Raw genomic sequence first — 22,652 nt, 5'->3', positions numbered from 1 at the left:
AAGTGGCAGATGGGCTCACAGGGTTGGCACAACATCCCTTGGAGAGAAAGAACTCAGGGAAGACAGCGGGAGAGACGAGGATAGGGGTTCCACGATTGCCAAGGCACAATTGCAAAAGCGCTCAATAAGATTCTGATCCCTAAGGGGTGGGGAAATCCAAAGGTAACACAGAGCGGGATCGGACCGCAGGCTCAGAGGAGCCGCCAAGGGAACAAGACTCAAGTTCAAGACCTGGGCCATTATGTCCAAGACAAAGGGGAAACGACCCCTCCTCAGCAGCAAATGGAGCTAGGAAGCTCTAGGACTCCAACTTACAAAAGATGTTGGGCCGCGAAACAGGGGTTCCGCAGCAAGGGGAAGCAGATGGCGACCAATCAGAAAGAGCAGGAGGCAGGGGGTGATGTTGTTACCACTGGGCTACTCAAGCAGTTCTTCACAGAATTTGGGGGTAAAATAACGGATACTGTTCAGTGGCAGATGGAAAAGATGAGGGAGGACATAGCGGAGGCCGTTCAGGACATCAAAAGGGATGTGAGCAAGATCGAAGAGAGGGTGGACACAAACAAAAGGGCGAATCAGGACCTGGCCCACAACGCCAGGAAGGTAGACTCTCTCATAGAACTGGCCACGGCGACCCACAACCTTGAACTTTAAGCGGAGGACCAAGAAAACAGATCCAGAAGATCTAACATACAAATTAAAGCCCTCCCAGAAGATGTGTCAGACAAGGACCGGAGAGGGGCGGCCTCCAGCATCTTCGCAAATCTCCTGGACGCGGACGGCCAGGAGGAGGTACGCATTGATAGAGTGCATGGAGTCGGTCCCAGGAGAACAGAGCCCGGAGCCAGACCGAGGGATGTCCTGGTGGCGGTCCATGACTACCTAACCAAGGAGAGAATTTTGCAGGCATCCAGGAAAGTCAGCCAAATATCACACAATGGGTAGAGATTCTCTTGTTTCAGGATCTCGCTCAGGTAACGCTGATCAAGAGGAGGTGGATGGCCCCAAACTTAGGGGTTCTGAAGGACAAGGACATAAAATATAAGTGGACTTTCCCGTTCGGAGTGATTTTCGAGTGGCAGGGTAAACAGAGGAGGATAGAATCCTATGAGGAAGGAACGAGACTGCTGGGCATCGAGGAAGAGCAAACCAGCCCAAGGGAGCAAGTGAGCAAGTACCAGGCTGCGCCAAAGAGTTGGGAATGGTAGTTGGCCAAGGGCAAGAAAGTCAAGAAAGGAGGCTACCAAACTCAACTAAAAGGTCTGAAGTCTTGCAGGAGCAAATCAAAGAAGGCTAGCGTAGCAAGAGCAGAATTGGGGGAGGCAAAACTTAACCTTCCAGGTAATCGAAGTTGGAAAGGGCGGTTGGGGCTAAACGTGAGAGGAGAAGCCTGGGGAGGGAATTGAATGTGGGAACATAATGTGGTCCTGGGGGAGGGTAGGGAGGGGGGGACATCTTGGAAAGGGTATGGAGGTACCTGCAGGTGCGCACGCTGGGGATTGGAAAGGGCTCAATTCTTGATGGAGAGGTTCGAGGGGGGCTAGAGGCCGGTTGAGCTCTCCTGGCAAGAGGGAGGGCGGGGGGGGGCCAAGGGGGGTTAACCCTTCAAGAGAGACGCATCCAATTTCGGGACAGAGCGCGAATAAGGGGATTCCACTAGGTTTGTCAGGGGGAATGACAAGACCAAAAGAGGAGGAGTCTTGATAGCTCTCCGGAACAACTTAGACCTAGCAATTGAGGTGATGGAGAAGGACTCCCTGGGGAGGTATATGGCACTGAACCTTAAGGCACAGGGCGAAGGCTACATTATAGCCACAGTATATGCACCGAACCAAGGCCAAGACCACTACCTTCAGGGGACCCTGAATAGATTAGAAAAATGTGCAAGGGGACCAATAATACTTACCAGGGACTTCAATATAACGTGGGACCCAAGCAAGGACAGAAGCAGGACGACACATGGAATACAGGGGGGGGGGGCTTCAAAGAAGCTGGTGGTGAAAATGGAAGGGCTGGAGGTAGTGGATATATGGAGGGAGAGAGAGGGGGATAAAGAGGGGATATGCCCACTACCTGCACGTGTATGGCTCCTCATCTCGAATGGATTACTCCTGGGCGTCACAGGCTCTACTGGGCTGGGTCACAGGGATGGATGTGGGACCCATGATGCTCTTGGATCACGCACCCATTACACTACAGATCAGGAGGAAAGAGGGACCACCGGGAGTATGGGCTTGGCGATACCCACCCCAGTTACTGAAAGATCGAATCCTGAGGGAGGAAATAAAGAGAGGCATAGAAGAATACTTCAGGGATAACAAGGAAGGGGAACCTCACAGCAGACAATGTGGGATGCGTTCAAGGCAACCATTTGGGGGAAGATCATAGCGCTGAAAGCAAGTAGGGATAGGGAGATACGGCGCATTGAGCAGAACCTAGAAGAAAGGCTGAAGCAGGTAACGTCCCGATTGGGGGCAGGCGCGAGCAGAGACACTAAGAGGGAATACATGGTTGTGCATGGACAGCTGTAGATGATCCAGGTGAGTGTAGTAGAGCGGTCCTTACTGGCTCTCAGAGGTACTATGTCACAGCGAACAAGCAGGTTACTGGCGAGGATGTTGAAAAGGGAGGAAAAAGCCAAGACCATATTGCAGATTCAGACAGTGGGAGGGGGGATGAGCACAGACACGGATGATATCATCAGGGAATTCGGGAAGTTCTACTCCAGACTGTACACCTCAGAGGGAGCACCAGAGGAGGAGCAGGAAGGGTACCTAGCCAGCAGACTGCCGCTGACACAAATCACGGCCAGGAGAGGAGGGAACTAGAACAAGAGATAGCGGGAGAGGACGTGAGGAGGACCATCCTATCCCTACCCATGAACAAATCCCCAAGCCCGTCCGGCTTTCCGACAGAATTATATAAGTCCTTTGAGGAATCACTAATCCCACATATGGTAACCCTTTACAAAGCAGTTGGGAGATCAGAAGCTTTTACTCAGTAAATGGAGGAATCAAAGGTAGTCTTGCTCCCTAAACAGGGTAAGGATCCCTCGGCATGTGCCTCCAAAAGACGATAGCCCTGATCAACAAGGACACCAAGATATATACCAAAATCTTGGCAACCCGTCTAGAAGATATTCTTCCCCGGCTGATCTCCCCAGATTTCAATCCGGTTTTTATAAATGGAAGGCAAACGAGCGATAACACCAGGAGGGTACCCCACCTTATAGATGAAGCCAAAAGAAGGGGTCCACCAGCTTTGCTGATTGCCCTTTACGCCGAAAAGACATTCGGCAGGGTTGAATGGCAATTTTTGTTCCTCAAGATGCAGAAGATAGGGTTTGGGGCAAGGTTTATATCAAGGATTATGGTCAATTACAAAAACCCATCTATACGCCGGGCTATCAATGGGCAGCTGTCACCTGTCATTAAGGTCCAACGTGGCACGAAGCAGGGATGCCCGTTATCGCCCCTCCTGTGCACGATTCACCTGGAGCCACTACTCGACACATTCAGGGCAAATGGCGAGATAAGGGGAATAACCTTTGAGGGCACGGAGCACAAAGTAGCCGCTTTCGTTGCTACCCCGGAAGATCTCTTAGAGCCTTGTATGGCGAGTTAAAGTAATTTATGGCAGCGGCAGGCTTGAAAATGAACACCCAAAAATTGGAAATATTAAATTTGACCACCCACTGAATATGAAATTGATTCGAAAGGAACACACGTATAGATGGGTGCAAAAAGGTTTGAAATACTTGGGGGTCTAGCTGACCAAATTCATGGATGCAGTGGCGGAAGCCAACTACCTGCCTCACCTGGAGAGCATTAGAAACAAACGAGTTGACTGGGAATCGCTCAATGTTACGTGGTTGGGCAGAATCAACGTGCTTAAAATAGTGGTGCTACCCCGGCTGCTATACCACTTTGCGACAGTCCTTATTCAGGTTCCCCGACCTTCTTTCGAGCCCTACAAAAACACACAGGGAGGTTTGCCAAAAGAAACCTAAAGTGGCAAGGCAGGTTATGATGATGCCCAGAAACAAGGGGGGGTGGGAATGGGACAGCCCGATTTCAGGGTCTACTATTTGGCGGCACAGACAAGGGTCCTCAGGGATTGGTTAAGGGATGATCGGGGAATATTGTGGCGGGCAATGGACGAGGAGGCGGTAGGAGGTAACCTAACAGAGGTCCTATGGAAACCTAAGATACACAGACCGGCAACCATGTATCAGTGTGGCATAGTGGTAGGAGTGGGGGAGGCATGGGACGATCTGGTGGAGAAAGCCTGGTTCACAACATTCCCGTCCCTGTGTACTCCCATATTTGACAATCCACAGTTCTTACTGGAGATGGGAGACAAAGGATTTCATTCCTGGAAAGTGGGAGGGTGCCATAAAATGTGGGATGTTTTTGAAGGAGCGGAAATAAAATCTTTTAGCCAATGTAAGGAGGGCTTAGGGCTGGGAGAAAGGGAAAGGTTTAGGTATGTTCAAAAACAGCACTGGGTGATGCAGGCCCCGGTGAGGAGAGGGGCGACAAGGGCCCTGACAGACGATTGAGGAGGCAGAGTGGCTCAAACTCTGGACACGTATCCCCAAACTAACTAGGTCCCTTCAAACACAGGAAATGTGGGTGAAGCTGATGGTGCAATAGCACCTGACCCCTGTGAGGCTGCACAAGAGCTACGACTCAGTCTCGAAGATGTGTTGGAGGGAATGTGGAGGGGAGGGAACCTGGTGCCACATCTGGTGGGAGTTCCCGAAGATCGAGAAGTTTTGGGACATGATTTACGGCACGCTCGAGACATCCCTGGGGATTAAAGTCAGGGGGAATAGAGGTCTGTTTTTGCTGGGGATGGGGGCTCACCAGGAGGAACTATCCACCAAAGCTAAACAGAAAGTCTATGTGACGATGCGGATGGCAGGGGCACTCACCTTGGCGCAAAAGTGGAAGTCAAAGGACCCCCGCCCCAAGAACACAAGTGGGTGGGTTAGATGTGGAACATTTTGCGGCACTCAAGTGGGTGACGTACTCGCTCCTAGGGGATCACCAAGGCTTTCAGGCGGACTGGTCAAGGTTGATGGGATACCTCCAACAGGGGGCAAGAACGGCTTGGAGGATGACACTATTGGAGAATGAGACTATTGAATGTAATCTAGGGGTCTATGGGGACATCACATGGGGCATAAGGCTTGGAACTGCATTGGGAACATGGAGGGTCTGGTTACGTCGACAGGAACGAAAAAGACACAAAGCTGATGCTGGGCTGAACCCAAGGGTGGGGGGGGCGGTGTTGCCAAATGGTTTTTTCTGGTTGAAAACTAATAAAAACTTATGTTTAAAAAGTTGCTGAGTGTTATAAGCTAGTAGGGTTGATGAAGTTAACTGAACTATAATTTGAAGGCTATTATGATATCGACGGAGGGATGCCAAGTGAAAGCAAGGGAAAGTGAATCCCTCATTTTGTTAAAGTGACTGAACAGTGGTGTAAAGACTAAGGTGAACCCAATGAAGGGGGTATCACCTGGAAGCCGGGGAAGAAGGGAATCTTGCATGGTGAGAGCTTGGGAAAAGTCTTGTGATACCTATCAAAAGACATTGATTCAAGAGATTCTGCCTTTTCTGAAGAAACTGGGCCTCATTACACGGTAGGCGCTAAAAAATGTGATTTACCGTCATGGCGCTATTAGCGTGTCCGCCATCGTAGGAGACCGCTAATAGCGTTCCATTACGAGTTAGCGGACACGCGCATAGGGCCATGACGGTAAATGACCCCACCGCCATGGCGGAAAAGCACCTTACCGGCTCCGACCAAAGTGCTGATAGCACCTCCGCCCTCATGCTGCACGCTATTAGCGGTCACCGCTGTTAGTGGTCACTGCTATTAGCGGTCACTGCTATTAGCGGTCACCGTAAAACACCGGAACCGGAAATAGCGTCATCGCACCGGAACGGGAAAGAGCCCGGCGGCCATCTTTAAAAACACAATCCATTGCCATCCCCTGCACTCAGGACCTGCAGCAACACCACGACTGGCAAAACCACATCCCAGAAGAACAAACAATGCCCAAGGCCCTAAAGAAAGCCGATGCGCGCCAGCGCAAAGAACGCTTCTCAAACGAGGAATTGAAAATGCTGGCAGACACCCTGGCTGCAAATGCAGACGTAGTGTTCGCTAGCGACATGCGGCGCCCGGCACTCCTGAGAAAAAAGGAAATCTGGGCTGAGGTGGCGCAGAAAGTCAGTGCGGTGGGCTCCACCCCCCGCACCGTAAAGGACGTGCGCAAGCGGTGGGATGATCTGCGCCTCCGTGTACGCAGCATTTTATCGGCCAACAGGAATCTGGCCATGGGCACAGGAGGCGGAGGTGGATCCCCGATGAAGATGCAGGAGTGGGAGGAGACATGTGCCAGCACCATTGGCATAGAATCCATCGAGGGAGTGGGCCGAATGGAGTGTGGTGTGGCAACAACGTCAGACGGAGGTGAGTGACCACGCAAGACACAGCAATGCCAAGCATGAGTCCCTCCCCCAAATGTGAATTGGGAATCAGCTAATGGATGGGGTCATCACACACACATGTACACAACCCTGCATATATGCCCTGCACATCCCCACACAACCACATGCATGCAGCACCTCACACACGTGTCACCCTGACACATGTCCGGATGACCCACCCATCTGGCCAACAACCTGCAGGCCCAAAGTAGATGTCCAAATCCAAAGAACTGCAGCAACAACAACATATGCATGATGCACGTTGACCCATCACTGATGTTATCCCTGTCTTGCTCCCCCACAGGGTCACAATCTGACAGTGAGGAGCTGGACTCTGCAACGCAGGCCCCACCACCCAAAAAGCAGGCCAAGGGAAAGGATGCAGGCACCAGGCCCAGTACATCGAGGGGCACTGGGATATCTGGAGTGGCCCAGCGTTCAAAAGCCACCCACGCAACGACCACACCAAGGGTCGAAATGCCATCCGACACTGTGGCAGCACCCCCACCACCCACCCCCACCACTCAGGAGCCAGTGCCAGAAGGCACGCCGTCCGCAGCCAATAGCTCCGTTGGGGAAGCAGCAGCCACAGCACCTATGAGTGATGTGGACGACCCATGTCCGACACCGGAAGGGCAGCGTACACCCAGCCCCTAGCTGTCCCCACTCCACAGCCCATGCAACACATCCAATGGCAGCATCCATGAGGTGCATGCCGGAGATGCAATGGATGGGTCATTCAGTCCCGTGGCGAGCTCACCTGATGTCGGCCACATGCAGCAAGCTGCGCCGAGGAGTAACAGGGGCAGGGCCGCAGACGACACCATGAGCCTGATACGCCAGCGCCAGGAGGAGCTCAATGCCCTGGTTGCCCGGCAAGTGAGCGAGGCTGCCTCGACCAGGGAGGAGATCCGGGTGTTGTCAAGGGACATGAAAGCTGCCATGGACAGCAACACGACGCGCCTATGTGACGAGATGGCCGCTGTGAGGCAGGTCCTAACGCGCATTGCTGAGGCGATGGAGAGCATGCGTCACTCACAGGGAGCAGATCAACCAGCCACGCCCTCGTCTACTAGCTCCGACCAGACAACCATCCTGCGCAGGTCCAGCCGGTCCTTGCGGCGGTCAGACTCACAACCCCCCAATGGTGGTAGTGGAGGAGGGAAGTAGGGCCAGCCTGTCCCTGTTGACACTTGGGAACTAATGCAGCACTGATGTGCACACCATGTTCGGTGGAGTTGTGGGGGGAGGGGGGTGAGGGTGTTCGGTGGAGTTGTGGGGGGAGGGGGGTGAGGGTGTTCGGTGGAGTTGTGGGGGGAGGGGGGTGAGGGTGTTCGGTGGAGTTGTGGGGGGAGGGGGGTGAGGGTGTTCGGCGGAGTTGTGGGGGGAGGGGGGTGAGGGTGTTTGGGGGAGTTGGGGGGGAGGGTGTTTGGGGGAGTTGTGGGGGGAGGGGGGTGAGGGTTGTTGGGGTGGAGGGTACATGCACGTTTGAATGTCATAATGCTCAATACACACGTAATGGCATGGATAATCACATGACTGGACATTGATAATTGTGTATGTGTGCTTTATTGTTGAAGGGTGCACTGTGATTATGTCCTCCATACACCCCGTGCCCTGAGCTGAACACCAATTGCACCCTCCTAATCCATGTGCATCAGAAACAATGGTCTATCAGGTGCTGCCGCACAGCACGTCCCTCATGGGCATCGCCACCTGCATGACCTGCAGCCCCCTCTCCTCCATCCTCATCCCCGTCATCATCCTCAGACGGTGGTCGCAGTTCTATGTCAGGGGGCATTGGCACATTCCGTCTGATACACATATTGTGAAGCATGACACATGCCATGGTGATCTTGGCCACCTTCTCATGCCCGTACAGGAGTGCCCCGCCCGACCTCCTGAGGCACCGGAAGCGTTCCTTCAATAGGCCGAATGTCTGCTCGATCACCACGCGGGTACGGGTGTGTGCATGATTGTAGTCCTCTTCGTGCCTGTTCTGTGGGTTCCGCACAGGGGTAAGGAGCCACCTCTTCAGGGGATAACCTGCATCACCTGCATGGGTGCAACAATGGGTATGTGTAAGTGTCTACATAATGTGGAGCGTGCACATATCACACAAACAAACATTGCATATTCAACGACATCCACTGATCCAAGCACGCATGGCAATCAGGGTAACTGCAATGTGGGAAGGTGAGGTGGTCCTTGCAAGTGGACATGCACCATGCATGCATACAGCAGGGATTGCCATGTCCCGCCAGAGTTTAAGTGATTTGTGTTTCCTGGCCCTGGCAACGTTAGTGCCACACTGCTAGTACACTGCCATTCCTTAGTTGATGTCCCCATGCTGTTTGATGGCAATTCTGTGGTGGGGTACGGGTGTGCCTCACCACAATGGCTACAGGGGATCCATTTGTATGCACTCATGTGCGCGGACCATTTCTGATGTTGTTCAGCGTACATTTCAGTTGTGATTTTGATATGCATGTTGCTGATTTGTGTAATGGGGGAATGGTGTGTTGTGCGGTGTGCATGTTGTTTGGAATGGCCTGTTTGGCGTAATGGATTGATATGTTTGCCGTGGCACTCACTTCCGGCATGTGGTTTTGTCTCTGGTCCATTGTGGGCTGCCTCACTGTACAGTGATGCAAATATGTATGTCCATTCTTCTCATGACACAAGTTCACGCCCAGTTGGAGTATGCATCTCCCCCCCCCCCCATTCACGGCCAGTTGGAGTATGCATCTCCCCCCCCCCCATTCACGGCCAGTTGGAGTATGCATCTCCCCCCCCCCATTCACGGCCAGTTGGAGTATGCATCTCCCCCCCCCCATTCACGCCCAGTTGGAGTATGCATCTCCCCCCCCACTCACAATCCACATCACACTGACATGTGGTCGGCCTGCTACTCACCAAGTAGCCACGAACGTTGTCCAGCATGTCGCTCCATGTATCGTGGTATTGTCGAGTTCCGCAGGACCATTGCATCATGGGTTGAACCGGGATATCGGGCACAGCAATGTGTGATGATCTTATTGGAGTCACATACCATTTGGACGTTGATGGAGTGGTATTGCTTTCTGTTACGGTACACTACCTCATTGGCATGTGGGACCAGCAGTTCTACATGGGTACAGTCAATGGCCCCGATGCAACTTGGGATGCCTGCCAGTGAATGGAAGCCAACTTTGGTGTTGGAGATCTCCTGGGCAGTCCGTGGCATGTATATGTGTTGACTTGTGTGCTGCAGGAGGGCATCGAGCACCTGGTTCAGTGTGCGTGAGAATACTGGTTGTGATATGCCATGCATCTGACCTACCGTATGCTGGTAGGTGCCTGTGGCCAAGAAGTGGAGCACTGTTACTACCTTCAGTAGAGGGGGGATGGCAGTACGGATGTCAATGAGACTCACAATGTCGTTGTATATCATGTCTACAATGGTGGTGATGGTATCCCAGTCCAGACGGTACAGGGTGTGTATCTGCTCAGGGGTTAGGTTGACTGGACTGGCTCTGATCCTGGGAATTGGTGGCTGCCTCTGTGGTATCACTAGGTGCACTGGTGGTGCTTGCTGCGCCTGTCTTGCCCTCCTCCTCCTCCTCCTGCGTCTCCTCTGTGCTGCCTGTTGTTGTAGCTGCTGCACAGCAATCATGTCCTCTAGCCCATGTAATGCTGCTAGTATTGCATCCATCTTGGTGTGGGAATGGGTGTGGGGAGGGGTGTGGTGTGCTCTTATGTGCTGCCAGTCTCCATTGCCTCCACCTGTGCTGATTTTGTCCACCTGTGGCAGGTGGGAACTCTGCTGTGCTCTTTTAACGTGTGGTTTGCGATGCCGGTATTAGCGCCTTGCCGGTAAGGGTTCTTTGGGTCTACTACATGCCGGTATTGCCATGTACGCATGGCTCGTGATGCCGTGATATTAGCGCTATGCCGCTATTTCCGGTCTGAGGGGCCGCGCGCTCACGGACTTGCCGCTAATAGTGCCACCGTACTTTGCGGTGCCGCTAATAGCGGTATGTCCGGGTCGTGATTGGGGAGGGGATTTACCGATACCGGTAATCCCTTACCGGTAACGGTATGTCCCTACCGCCTACCGTGTAATGAGGCCCACTGTGTCCTGATGCCTATAGACTCATGGGGTGCTCAGTCATGCCGCTCTTCTGCCTTGTCCTGTGATGTAACGTGGGGAAGGGAGTACACTAGTTCAGCCGTCCTGAACTTTCAAAACTCTTTTGGACATTTCAGGTTGCACTACACTCTTTTGTAATACATATCATTTTCCCACACCCTCTTGTTATATAGAGTAAGGATTTGGCAATAGGTATATTAGTATAGGCCATTTTGTTTTGACACGATACCACTAGGACAGTGTTTTCTTTACTTTGATGGTTGTAGCTTGCTCCCGTCTTAGATTTAGGCTTAGATTAGGTGTTATTCTCACCCTTATAATGTTTAATGAACACCCTTGGATTATACCCCTTGTGTCTGTCGTGCTTCTGATAACCATGCCTTCCTTACAGTACGCATAAGGCATGATTGGCCGTTGCTCTGAAAACGTTCCCAAAGTGTTTTCACTTTCACTTGAACAAAACAGTCTGCTACACTCTTCCAAATAAGTCAGCGGGCAGTTTAACTAAACGACAGCTGCAAATCCTTAGTTCCATATTGCGCTCCCATATGCAGGTCTGCCATCTCACCGCGAACAGCATGGCATGCGCATACTTGTTCTGATGAACCTCTTCATGTTCTGACTTACAGATCCGCTCGCAAGGCATCCTAGTGAGTCATCACGCTCTTCAACATGCGCAGGGACCTTCCTCTGACGACTGCCCTCTACGCATTCGAAGAAGGCCAATAATGACGCCGGGCATTGCTGTATGCGTTCCAGCCTAACGGCACGGCTGGAACGCAGAGGATCAACTGGCAACTGGACACGTGCCCCCCAGGTTCACCCAGGAATGCAGTCTTCCACTCCTCTGGGCCTCTGCTCTCATTTTATCTGATGTGGCACACTTTGCAGGCAAAACAGACTACAGGTCCCATAATTCTCCTCAATCTCGGAGCGCAACAGCACTCGGTTCAGCAGCATCTTCCTTGGCTTCTCAGTGCACACAGCCAGTATGCACTTGTGTGGCTCCCCGCATGGGTGCTCTTCTTTCCACCGATTATTTCTTCCACATGGCAGGACCCCCACTTGTCTTGGTCCCTTCTTGGACTTATAGAAACAGAGGACACTTCGGAATATTTCTTCTCATAGCCTCACCTCCGCATCCACAGACTCTGCGCTTGTCATGGACTGTATTGTGGCATCAGACCTTATAAAGACAAACCAAGGAAAGTGATTCTGTACACATGGACTAACCTGTGTGGGCTTAGGAGCCTAGGGATCCTGGTTGCGTGACCTGTCATGGGTGGACCGTGTGGTCTGACAACTGCGCCTAGACCAGTGATCCCTGAACTGTAAAAAACCAATACATTGTGAAATAAACCAAGGGGGAAGCACTGCAAGTGAGCTGGTTAAGCAATCCAGAAAGGGGTTCAGGCTAACCTTAAATTGTTAAACTTTTTTGAAAGACTGAAACAAGCACAAGTTGTTGAGCTAAAGTCTTGTGGACGGGAACCCTGAGACTTGCGGAACGGCAAGTATTGTCTTCAGAACAAAGCCTTAAGACATTTTTCTTTTGAACTGTGTTGCTTGGAACTTAGGTAAGGGAACCCCGAGGAGTGTGTGGATCTTTATTAAATGGAAAGTGAGAATGATAATTGAGTCTTTTGTGAAATTTTCTTGAACTTAGGGAAGGGTAGCTGAAAATTAAGCTTAAAGCTGGAAGAAGCTCTGAACTTTGTGTTAATTACCATTTCTTTGACTAATGACATCCCATCTCATTGGTTAGCTTTAGTTTTGAGGGCAAGCATAGGTTTTGGACACACACAGCCAGACTTTTAAGTTGAACTCTTTGACTCAGACCATAGTTTCGTTCAGGTAGGGAGATCCCACCTTTGCATAGGGCAAGTTAGGCCTTCTACCATCCTGACATTTAAGCTGATAAATGTATTTGGTTTGAACTTTAAGTATATTGTCTCTGTCTTGCTTCATGATGCCTTCACAATACATACTATATTTTATGGCTAGTCTTAGTTACTTGGGTACTGCCCAACAAGCGACACCCGTGAATGCACAAAAATACAAACTGTGCTGTGCCCCTCCTCCCAAAACGACTCCCACCCCTTTTAATCCCTTTTCGCACGCCTATATATACTTTAACTAAAACATTTAACATTTTTGTCGTTATTCAGGTGTCCCTGAAAAAGTTTATTTATTTTTCGTTATTAACACTGCATACCCTCCGGCCACAAGGGTCTTAACCAAGTTGATGGCTGTAGTGGCAGCAACGCTAAGGAGGGGAGAGATTCACATCTTTCCTTACCTAGACAATTGGCTGATCAGAGCTCATTCTCCCAAACAGGCCATGCAACATCTCAACAGCACGTGCCACTCCCTCCACAAACTGGGCTTCTCCCTCAATTTCATGAAGTCCCAGGTGACACCACGCATTCCCACCAGTCCCCGTCATCCCTCATTTCATCAAGAGGTTGAGGACAATTGGGAAATCAATGATCCTGATTGGGGCAGGAGGTGGAGGTACCCGCACCCTTTAGACATGTCCATCTGCCCTCCATTCCGTCTTACCCAGAGAATGGATCTACTCACACTCTCCCAAGAGAGGCTGCCTTCTTCACCCAGGAATCAAAACACTGAACCTTCTTGCCTGGTTTCTTAGAGGCTAAGATATAAGGATTGCGACCTCCTGGAAGGCCTTATGGAGGTGTTGCTTTCTGCAAGAAGACCTGCAACCAAAGCCCTATACCACTGGAACAAGTTTTGCAGCTGGTGTAGAGCTAAAGATATAGGTCCTTTCTCTTGCAATACACCTGCAGTGCTTTCTTTTTTACTGCACCTAGCCCATCAAGGGCTGCAGGTGGCTACCGTTAAGGGATACCTGGCGGCGTTATCAATTTTCAAATGCACGCAGGAGCAAGGCTCTTATTTTAAGATGCCTATTGTGATACCATTTTTTAAAGGACTGACAAATACATTCCCGCCATTCCCTTTTCTGGTTCTGTCTTGGGATTTGAATTTAGTACTTACCTTTTTAATGGTGTGCCTTTTGAGCCACTTCATCCTGTCCTCTCAGGCTACTGACCTAGAAAACCATCTTTTTAGTGGCCATCACTTCTGCTTGCAGGGTTAGTGAGCTACAAGCTCTATCCTGCTAGCCACCATTCACAATATTCTCCAAAGAGAAGGTAGGTTTGAGGAATCTTCCCTCCTTCCTTCCCAAGGTGGTGTCTGAATTTAATTTGACACAGAAGATCACACTGCTATCTTTCTACCCCCCTCCTCACCCCACTAAGGATGAAGAGAGGTTTCACAGGCCCGAGCTGAAAAGGGCTCTTAGCTTTTACATTTCTCGAATGTCTGCCATCAGACAAGATGACCAACTATTAATTAGTTACACTGGTCACAAATTAGGGCAAGCCGTGGCCAAGCAAACACTCTCGCGATGGATCATTTAATGCATTTTGGAGTGCTACTCCGTTGCTGGAAAGGATGTCCCTGAGAGGTCCAGTAGGGGAGTGGCAACTACTTCAGCTCTACAAAAGATGCATCAGTAGAGGACATAAGCAATGCTGCAACATGGTCCTCCCTCCATTCATTTTCAAAACATTACAGTTTCGACACCCTGTCTGGATAGTACGCTCGCTTTGAAAGAGCGGTTCTGCACGATATGTGCTAATTCAAATTTCACAAAAATCCACTTCTCTCACCTCCATCTGGAAAACTGCTATGGGATTCTATCTAAGATGAGGAATCGGTGGGAGCACACAATCCATTAGAAGAACAAATTACTTACCCCTGGTAATGTTCTTTCTTATGGATGTTTCTCCCACGGAATCCTTATCGCCCTCCATCCTACCCAACTGTGAGCAAATTGTTACTTCTCTTTCAACACCTTTGTGAATTATTTAATCCTTCAAAATGGCTGACTAGAAAGAGGGAAAATCTTGGAACTAAGGCCACAGACGAAGTGCATGCTATTTGTGCTATCATCATCACATCCGGATGCGGGATGAGTAATTGTCGAGGGACACCAGCGCTGATGCGGCACAGCGCACCCTGGTGTCAACATTTTTTCTGAAACTGCAAAGAAGATATGAATATATGAGGAATCCGTGGGAGGAACATCCATCAGAAAGGGTAAGTAATTTGTTCCACTCAGCTCCTCCTCCTCCAGTAGCTTTGTGGCTTTGCCTCATGTGTCTTTAGCTCTACTCAGACACTTATCCCCGTATGCTCGTCTTAAGAGCCTCCACACTGTTTTGCACAATCTTACAGCTCTTCTTTAGCCCATCGGACACTTGCACCAATGTATTTGTTGCTCATCCCTTAAAAAAAAACTCCTCTTTCTACGCCCTTGCAGAATACTATATTGCAATGCAGACTTGTGATCGTGGCCGAGCAATATTTTCCTTGTTCTCCAGTCTCCTTCATTAAGGCATTAATTGTCAGGTTAAACATGGCCTTGCATAACATGTAATGATGTAGCAATAAACTCCATTGTAAAGGCCCAAAATGAAGCAAATTAAAAACAACTGTCTACATTTTTTATTCCTTTCATTGTTCCTTTTTCCATTGTATTATTTCTTGAAAACTGACCTTTTTTGATCACATCCCACCACACATAAGGTTCCTACTTTGATTCTTACATCTGCAACCCTCCTGCATACACTTCCCCCGTCAGCTTCTCTGCGGCCACTACAGACACGCATTGCACCCCTTGAGGTTGATTTCTTACTGCACCCTTGTGAGGTGTCAGGAACAGCTCTGTGTACAGCACTTTTGTGCCCAGAAGAACAGCTTGAGCCCTGTGGAAAATAGGGAGGTCCTTGCCATTCATGCCTCAGCCTGTCTACACCACTGTATGTTATAATCAGTAGGTTGGGCATCCCTATGCCGTGTTCACCCATGAACATTATGTCTAAAGTCCTGCTCTTTAGGTGCCTCCTAATGTACCAGCTTCACCATGAGAAAGAAGTATCTCTAACAGTTGCCTTTCAGAGATGTGTAATTTGTAGCTGTTTTTAACAGATATTCCTTATCTTTTTTCCAAACAGGTGATTCACCGCCAGGTTTTTCAAAGGAGATTGCATCCGCTTTGGCTGGAGTTCCAGGCTTTGAGGTGGATGCATCTTTGGGCTTGGAGGAGGAGCTAAGGATTGAACCACTTACCTTGGATGGACTAAACATGCTCAGCAACCCATATGCCCTTTTAACAGACCCATCTGTAGAGGACTCGTTCCGGACTGATCGGCTTCAGTGAGGATATCACAAAACCTTACTGTTTGCAAGACATCAAGGTAGCAGGGAGATGGCCAGTTTACACTAGAAGGACCGTGAGCAAATTATTTACCATCTTTTGAATAAAAGTCCCTCTGCTAAAAACCCTTCTTGTGAAGAGTGACAGGCGCTGGCAGTGCCCTCCAGAGAGAAACTGCAAGAGTGTGCTCCCTGTTAAATACAAAAAATCACCACTATCATTAAGCTAGGACTGAAATGCTGCCAAGAGTGATATCCTGTAAGAGACTAACTGCCTTTGCATTCTCTAGTTTTAAGAAGAAAGCTATTCTGATTTTTCTGAACTAGGAGTGGGTAAAGCAAGAGACGCACTATTCCATTCATTTCCAGGAATCTGTGAGAAAAAGAAACTGTCGGAGCGCTTCCTGAAGCAGGAAAGGAGACTGATAGCTATAGCTAGACAAGGAACGGGAGAATGTGCCCTATCACTTCCAGTCCTGTTGCTGGGCATTGAAAGACTGGTCAATTTACCATTGGATACTGAATGAAAATGTGTTTAATCTTACCCTTTGAGTGGGGGCAAGATTATTGCTTTTCTCTCCTTGATAGTGAGAACGAGACTGCAAGCTCATAGCTGAAGGGAATGTGAGAAAAGCTGATCTGCTTATGTCTACTTCATGAATCGCAGGGAAAAAGAGTTGGTTAGAAATCGCAAGGAATAATTTAAGGGACTGATGGATAGAGGTCTTCCTTAGAGCTGCGATAGACCGCCAGCTGTGTAAAAACACAGGGCAAAGGAATCGAGCCCCTCAGACAGAGCGTGTCCTTGGAACAAAGCAAGGAGTTTGCTAAGGGAGCAGAACAACTGCCAGAGTGCTTCCATGGGAAAAGGAGTTTGAGATACTTTAACAGCACTCCCTGAAAAAGTGACTGGCTGCTCTTCCTGAGTGTGCAGGGTATTAAAGAATCTTTGTGCTTTACTTGAGTGCAAGAGATGCCTCTGAGAGCAGGGAGATTGCTGCAGTTTGAGCTCTTTATTTCTCTCATGCTCGTTTGTGCACTCTCTCTCTCCCCCTCGCTGCCCCCTCTCTCTTGCTTCTCTTTCTGACTCTCACGCCCACTGCATACGTTTGCATAGCAAAAACTATACAGTTGTAAAAAACAAATCGAAATACACTTAGCTTGTCGCTTTACAAACCGGCACTGAACAATTGCATGTAAAACATCACCAACAAAGAAATAGTCCATTCACATTAGATGCCTTAGGGCATTACTCTCCCCACCCCACCCTCCAGAGATATCCCACTTTGAGGTGTGCTATGCAGATGGTTCCCTTTGATTGTCTGTTTGTATAGCCTCAATCTTACTCCTACTTAGTGTACTTCAGAACAACTCACTACTCCAGTATGAAATAGATATGCACGTTGCAACCTGCTCTATACCAGTGTATTCATATCCTCCCACTCTAGACTTTTCTTCCATCTTCCTAGAAAATCCACCTTCCCTATACTGCGTCTGGGTGCAAACTCCACTGTTCTAAAGGATAAGCAACCCCATCAGACAAGGTTCGGTGAAAACTGAAGCTACTCTGGTTTACAATTCAAAATACATAGCATTGTTACATATGTGCATAGATTAATCAACATGTTGGAAGAGCAAGACCTCCATATGTAACAATGCTATGTATTTTGAATTGTAAACCAGAGTAGCTTCAGTTTTCACCGAACCTTGTCTGATGGGGTTGCTCCATGTCTTAACATTAAGACATCGATTTTTTGGGAAGACTGATTATTTCGTTGTATCGGGTTTTGGGAGTGAAGAACCTCTGTGACAAACAAATTCAAAGCCATTATTTGGTTACTAAGACAGTGCAATTGCTTAACTGTTGTTTTCAAAGTCTAAGAACAAAATCTAAGCTAAAGTAGTTATTAAATTTGTTGGCAGCCAATCATTTGAGGCTCTACAAATAGAATTTCTATCTTAAACGTAGTGCAATCTGTGTAAGTCTTGGATGTTCTGGTTCCTACTTTTCTGGAAGTGTTTTAGGCTTTTTCAAAAATATCCAAAAGGACTTAACTGAAGCACTGCATGAAAGGGAAGTACCCGTAGGTTAGAAATCAGCGGAGAGGGTCGGTGTTGAGCCATTTGTTTTTCTACTTTTCATGATTTGAGTTTTCTCCATTTTTAGCTCTTCTTTATTGTCACATGCAAAGTTAGTTTTTTGAAGCACATACCCCTTTCTCAGTGTTAGGATCTCTGAAATCTAAAATCATTAGTGATGGCCTTTCGGTCTATGCCACTATTGCTTAGAACGGTCCCCCAAAAATATTTCCCTCCCTATTATTCCTGACACAAAAGGATCTTGCGATGTTGGCCCTTTGTCCCTGGGTCTATTTACATCTTTGTAATGTATTTCTCTTGGTCTTCTGTTGAGTATTGAGTTCTCCGTTTTTAATCGGTCAAAATTTAATTTGACATTAATAGATTTTGCCTTTGCCATTTTACAATGGCTACGTGAAATGTGAGCAGCGCAAACAGGGTCATGTGTTGCTGAGGCCTTGATGAGAGGGTCCTGGGATTGTAGCGCGAGCATGGAACTGAAATAGAGGGCAATAGTGAGAGAGGATTTGAAACCTGACAATTAGGAATCTGGGCATGATGATGAAAGATGGTTGAGGAAGCAGTATTCATTTTTTCCCATATTCCCACTATGCAATGAAGGGGGTGGCACCAGTGAGGGTGGGATCAGCGAGATACTCTTCATCTAAAGGTTTCTGGGAGAAAAAGGGACTTCTGGTTCCCTGGAGAGTACTTCCAAGGCTGGAAAGAGGCTTAGACCTCACCCTGCCAGGGCCAGGTGGCTCACATTCAGCTTGATCAAGAACCTTAGCCTAATTTGGAATGTGTGTTGAAGCACACAACTCTGACACATTGTATGCAGGATTACTAGTGAAACAGGTGACCCTAGTAGCCAAAATCTGTAGCCTAGCTAAGATTGACCTTTCTGATCAAATTGTGGCAGCAACATCAAACTGACAAATCCATAGGGCAACAATGTGGAAAACCCTGTGTGCACAAAGCAAGTGTGTAAAAGTAAAAGTTACAGAACATGAACTTTATGACTGTAAGGTTAATGGACCAGTGGATTGATTTCAATCCATCTTTTTTAAATTATGATTTTTATATTACACTTAAATCAAGGTGTCAGTTGATTTCAAATTTGCCTGGACCCGATAAGGAAAATGTGTGATTTATGCTAGGCCTAAAACAAGCGGGGTCCTGGGAGTCCCTCTACCAGACATTAGTCCTGGTTACGAGAGCCTAACCCAGATTCTTTAGCTACTATCTTTCACAGAGGAGAAATATCCAAAGCATATCAGTCTTTGTCCTGCCCTGGGTGCCTTGCTGCTAGGTGATCTCATGCTGTTGCAGGCTATAACAGCTGTGAAATGCCTTCAACCTAATTTAATGACCCAGAAAAGCAAGAGTTGTCAGAAGAAAAGTGAAGGACATTTATTAACCTTTGTTAATAACCTTCCTTTGCAGGCTGTGTGAATATTAACACTCAGACAAGCAGACATCAATCATGTAACCTAAGGGTTGTAATCTTAACAATGACAATTCAAAACAACTAAGGCAGAATCGTGCATGCATCGGAGTGGTGCCTTTCCCATTCCACTAACAAATGAAACTGCAGCTCGAGTACAGCAGGGGATGAGGGTTGGAATTTATACTGGTACCGCGAGCGACAGAAGAATGCTTGTGACTGGTTATTGAACACGCTTGTGACTGGTTATTGAACACAAGGTACTGCATGGATTGGTGAGGTTTGTGAACTCGTCCATGTCAGATAAAAGGCAGACCCAGTCAAATGGCAGGACCCAGATGTGGCCAGAAAGCAGGAGCCAATGGGACAAGGTAAACTACAGGAGCCCTTGAACAAACTGAGACCGTTTCATGTCATTGTGACATCTTCACTGTTTTGAAATTGCACAATTAGTTGGTCCTCCTCCCTGCACGTGATGTTACATACAAAGAGCAGTTAATCCAAACACTCAAGTTGAAACAGAGATAGGCGTGGAGGGCTTATATTCCCTCTCCACTCCATCAGTGTCTACCTAACTTGTATAGTTCCATTACTACTCATAGCACTCTTGGACAGGAAAAGATGATCCATTTCGAACCTAGCTGCAAGGAAATTATTGTGCACAACAGGTGCTAGAAATCATCAGACCTAGTCCACATCCTTCAGCTTAATGCATCTCCTTTCAGTATTTGCTCAAGAAAAAAAATAACTATTATAAGAGGCCTCTGTTTCTTGACCACAACATAGTTCATATTTAGAAATGGGGAAATTGGCACATGTTCAGCCATCAAAGGATTGATTGTAGGACCTTTTGTGGTTGAATGCTGTAAAGCAGCCCAGACTTCTATACACGTGGATATGTATCCTTTAGACATGTTTTTAAAGGATTGGTTTTAATATGTCAGACCCTAAAACTTAAGCTTCATCATACTTTAACTCCTTGAGGCTTCATTATGCTCATGACCAAATGTTATGTACGTTGTTCATCTTGGAAAGTAGCTTTCATAGTTGCTGTTAATTTAATATAGGGTTAAGCAGGATATTAGGTGTTATCTGCCTTCTTTGGCCAAGTAGTTCTTATTTTCTCTGCCTATAATGTTAGTTACTTTCTTCTAGTTTTGTTTCCTTTTACTACCTGTCCTGCTTAAGGAAAAGACTTTGCATATTTGGCTGGACTTATAAAGTGCGCACTCTATAGGTCAGGAATATGGATTTTCAGTGATATCAGTCAGGGAGAAAGGGACCGACTTGTTTCAAGTCAAATAGTCTCTTGTAATAAATATATTCTTTAGGCCAACTGCCCTTTTCTGTATGTCCCGGGGCTCACGCTACAAAAAGTACATATGCAACTACGGCACTGTTGGGTAATATTTGTCTAGCTGGATAGTGACTTCTTGCACATTAGTTAACATCTGATGTGCCAATCTGTCCTCAGAATTGTGCTTAGGCAAAGGCTCACTCGTTTGTTTTTTCAGACTATTTGCTTTTCTTGGATGAGCATTCTTTTGCTAAGCTTGTTAATCTATCAAGGAATCTGCAAGAGAAACAGTTACTTACCTGTAGCAAAGAGAAGATAGCATCCATTAACTGGCAGACTTGTTTTCCAGAGTTGACGTCCTTTAACAATGGTAATGGCAACCTCTATAACCCAATTAATTTGCTGCTTCAAAAGATAACTGAAATGGCCCACCTATGGTGAAGTGTGTTGTTGACCAGCTCTTCAGCTTCAGAAAGCTCTAAATAAATGGCATTTTACAGTATTGACGATGTTGTTCAAAGAAGCACTTCTGGCAAAGGATGATATTGTTTTTTAAAAGGGACGTGATGTGATTATGTGAATGAAAATCACAAGCAAATATTATGGTTTTGTGCAACTGAATGTAGTCTTTCATCACCCGTCGCATGTCCCCAACTGTGTGCACATGTCTGGATAAAGCAGGGTGATTTATAAGTGCTGCTAAGCAATACATCTTCAAAGCACTGAAGCTGTTTTTGTAACCCCTCCAGATGAACTAAGAAACCAAGTTTTCTCCAGCATGGGGTCTGGCATGGATTCACATGCTCATGAATATTCCCCGTCGTCAGGCTGGGAATCCTCGGTAAAGAAAAATCAGTATCAGTTTCGTTTCTGATCTGTCTTTCGTAGTAGTAACCAATCACTGACCTCTGCGTCATACTGGCCACAGCCAATGACTGCCATCTCCCTAAGCCCCGCCTCTGGCAGCCATCTTCAGATTTTTACCGCACGTTCAAGTGTTGGGATCCTCGTGCTATTGCTCTCGAGCTTTAGTTCGTTTTCGCGCTTTTTCATAGGAAAATTCTCTCTTTTTTTGGTCAAAAGAGCCTCAAGTTCCACCGTTTATCCGATCAACAGGGACCCGTGTCGGATTCTTCTACGCCCCGCAAGGGTGAAGATTTCGTCGAGCCACGCTTTTGGAGGACTCCAGAAGTTTCTCAGGCCCATCTCGGACATGGCCCAGGAGAAGGGAAGCTCGACGCCCGGAAAGCTGTTCAGGGTCTGCCCTGGATGCCAGCTTCAGAATGTCTTCAAGGAGGACGAACACTCCCTTTGCCTCTACTGCCTGCATGAGGACAAGACGCACGTGGAGAAGGACTGCGTTTTGCGGGAACATGTCGGAGCGGACCATGAAGGTCCGCCATCTGCGTCTCGCCAACTGGCTGGAAGGGAAGAGCCCGTCAGGCGAGAAAAAGAAGAAGAAGTCCGAGCGGTCTTCTAAGACCTTTGAGGGCGCCCCGGCGACGGGGGCCCAACAGAAGGCCAAGCACCGCGAGTCCGCTGGCACCGGGAGCGCACAACGGTCGGGCTCTTTGGTTGCCAGGCAGGGCGCAACCTCCCCGGCGCCATCAACCACAAGCCAACGCTCTGGCTCGGGTAAGAGGAAGTCCGAGCACCCGGCGAAGCTTCTGGAGAGGCCCCATCGGAGGGGGAGCGAGGCGGTGACCCTCCCCCCAAGGAGAAGGCGGTGAGGGCACCTAAGGTGGTGAAAGCCTTGATCCACCCTGCCAAGGCCTCTATCGAGTCACGGCGGCCCTGGCTCAGCCTGTGGAGGCTACACCAGTGGAGGCGACCTCGGGGCCCAGAGTCTCCCTGCCACCACGGAGGGAGTCCGCTTTCAAACCCATCGACAGGACCCTCGTGAAACCTCCGACGGAGAAGAAAAAGGGGGGCAGGAGGCCATCG

General features: G+C 48.4%; 1 protein-coding gene across 8 annotated transcripts in view; it reads left to right on the top strand.

Moving 5' to 3' along the window:
• Positions 1–21,210, top strand: part of CRTC2 (CREB regulated transcription coactivator 2) — a 1,479,582-nt gene extending 1,458,372 nt beyond the window's left edge. For all 8 annotated transcript variants that reach the window (XM_069651423.1, XM_069651414.1, XM_069651405.1 and 5 more), the window contains one exon: positions 15,684–21,210. In XM_069651423.1, coding sequence (XP_069507524.1) covers positions 15,684–15,889 — 206 coding nt within the window. In that variant the 3' untranslated portion in view covers positions 15,890–21,210. The remainder of the gene's footprint in view (positions 1–15,683) is intronic.
• Positions 21,211–22,652: the final 1,442 nt, after the last annotated feature.

Source organism: Ambystoma mexicanum, chromosome 1p (assembly GCF_040938575.1).
Source record: "Ambystoma mexicanum isolate Mex_15411 chromosome 1p, UKY_AmexF1_1, whole genome shotgun sequence".
NCBI lineage: Eukaryota > Metazoa > Chordata > Amphibia > Caudata > Ambystomatidae > Ambystoma > Ambystoma mexicanum.
The sequence above is the reverse complement of the archived record's forward strand: the minus strand, read 5'-3'. Positions and strand labels throughout refer to the sequence as shown.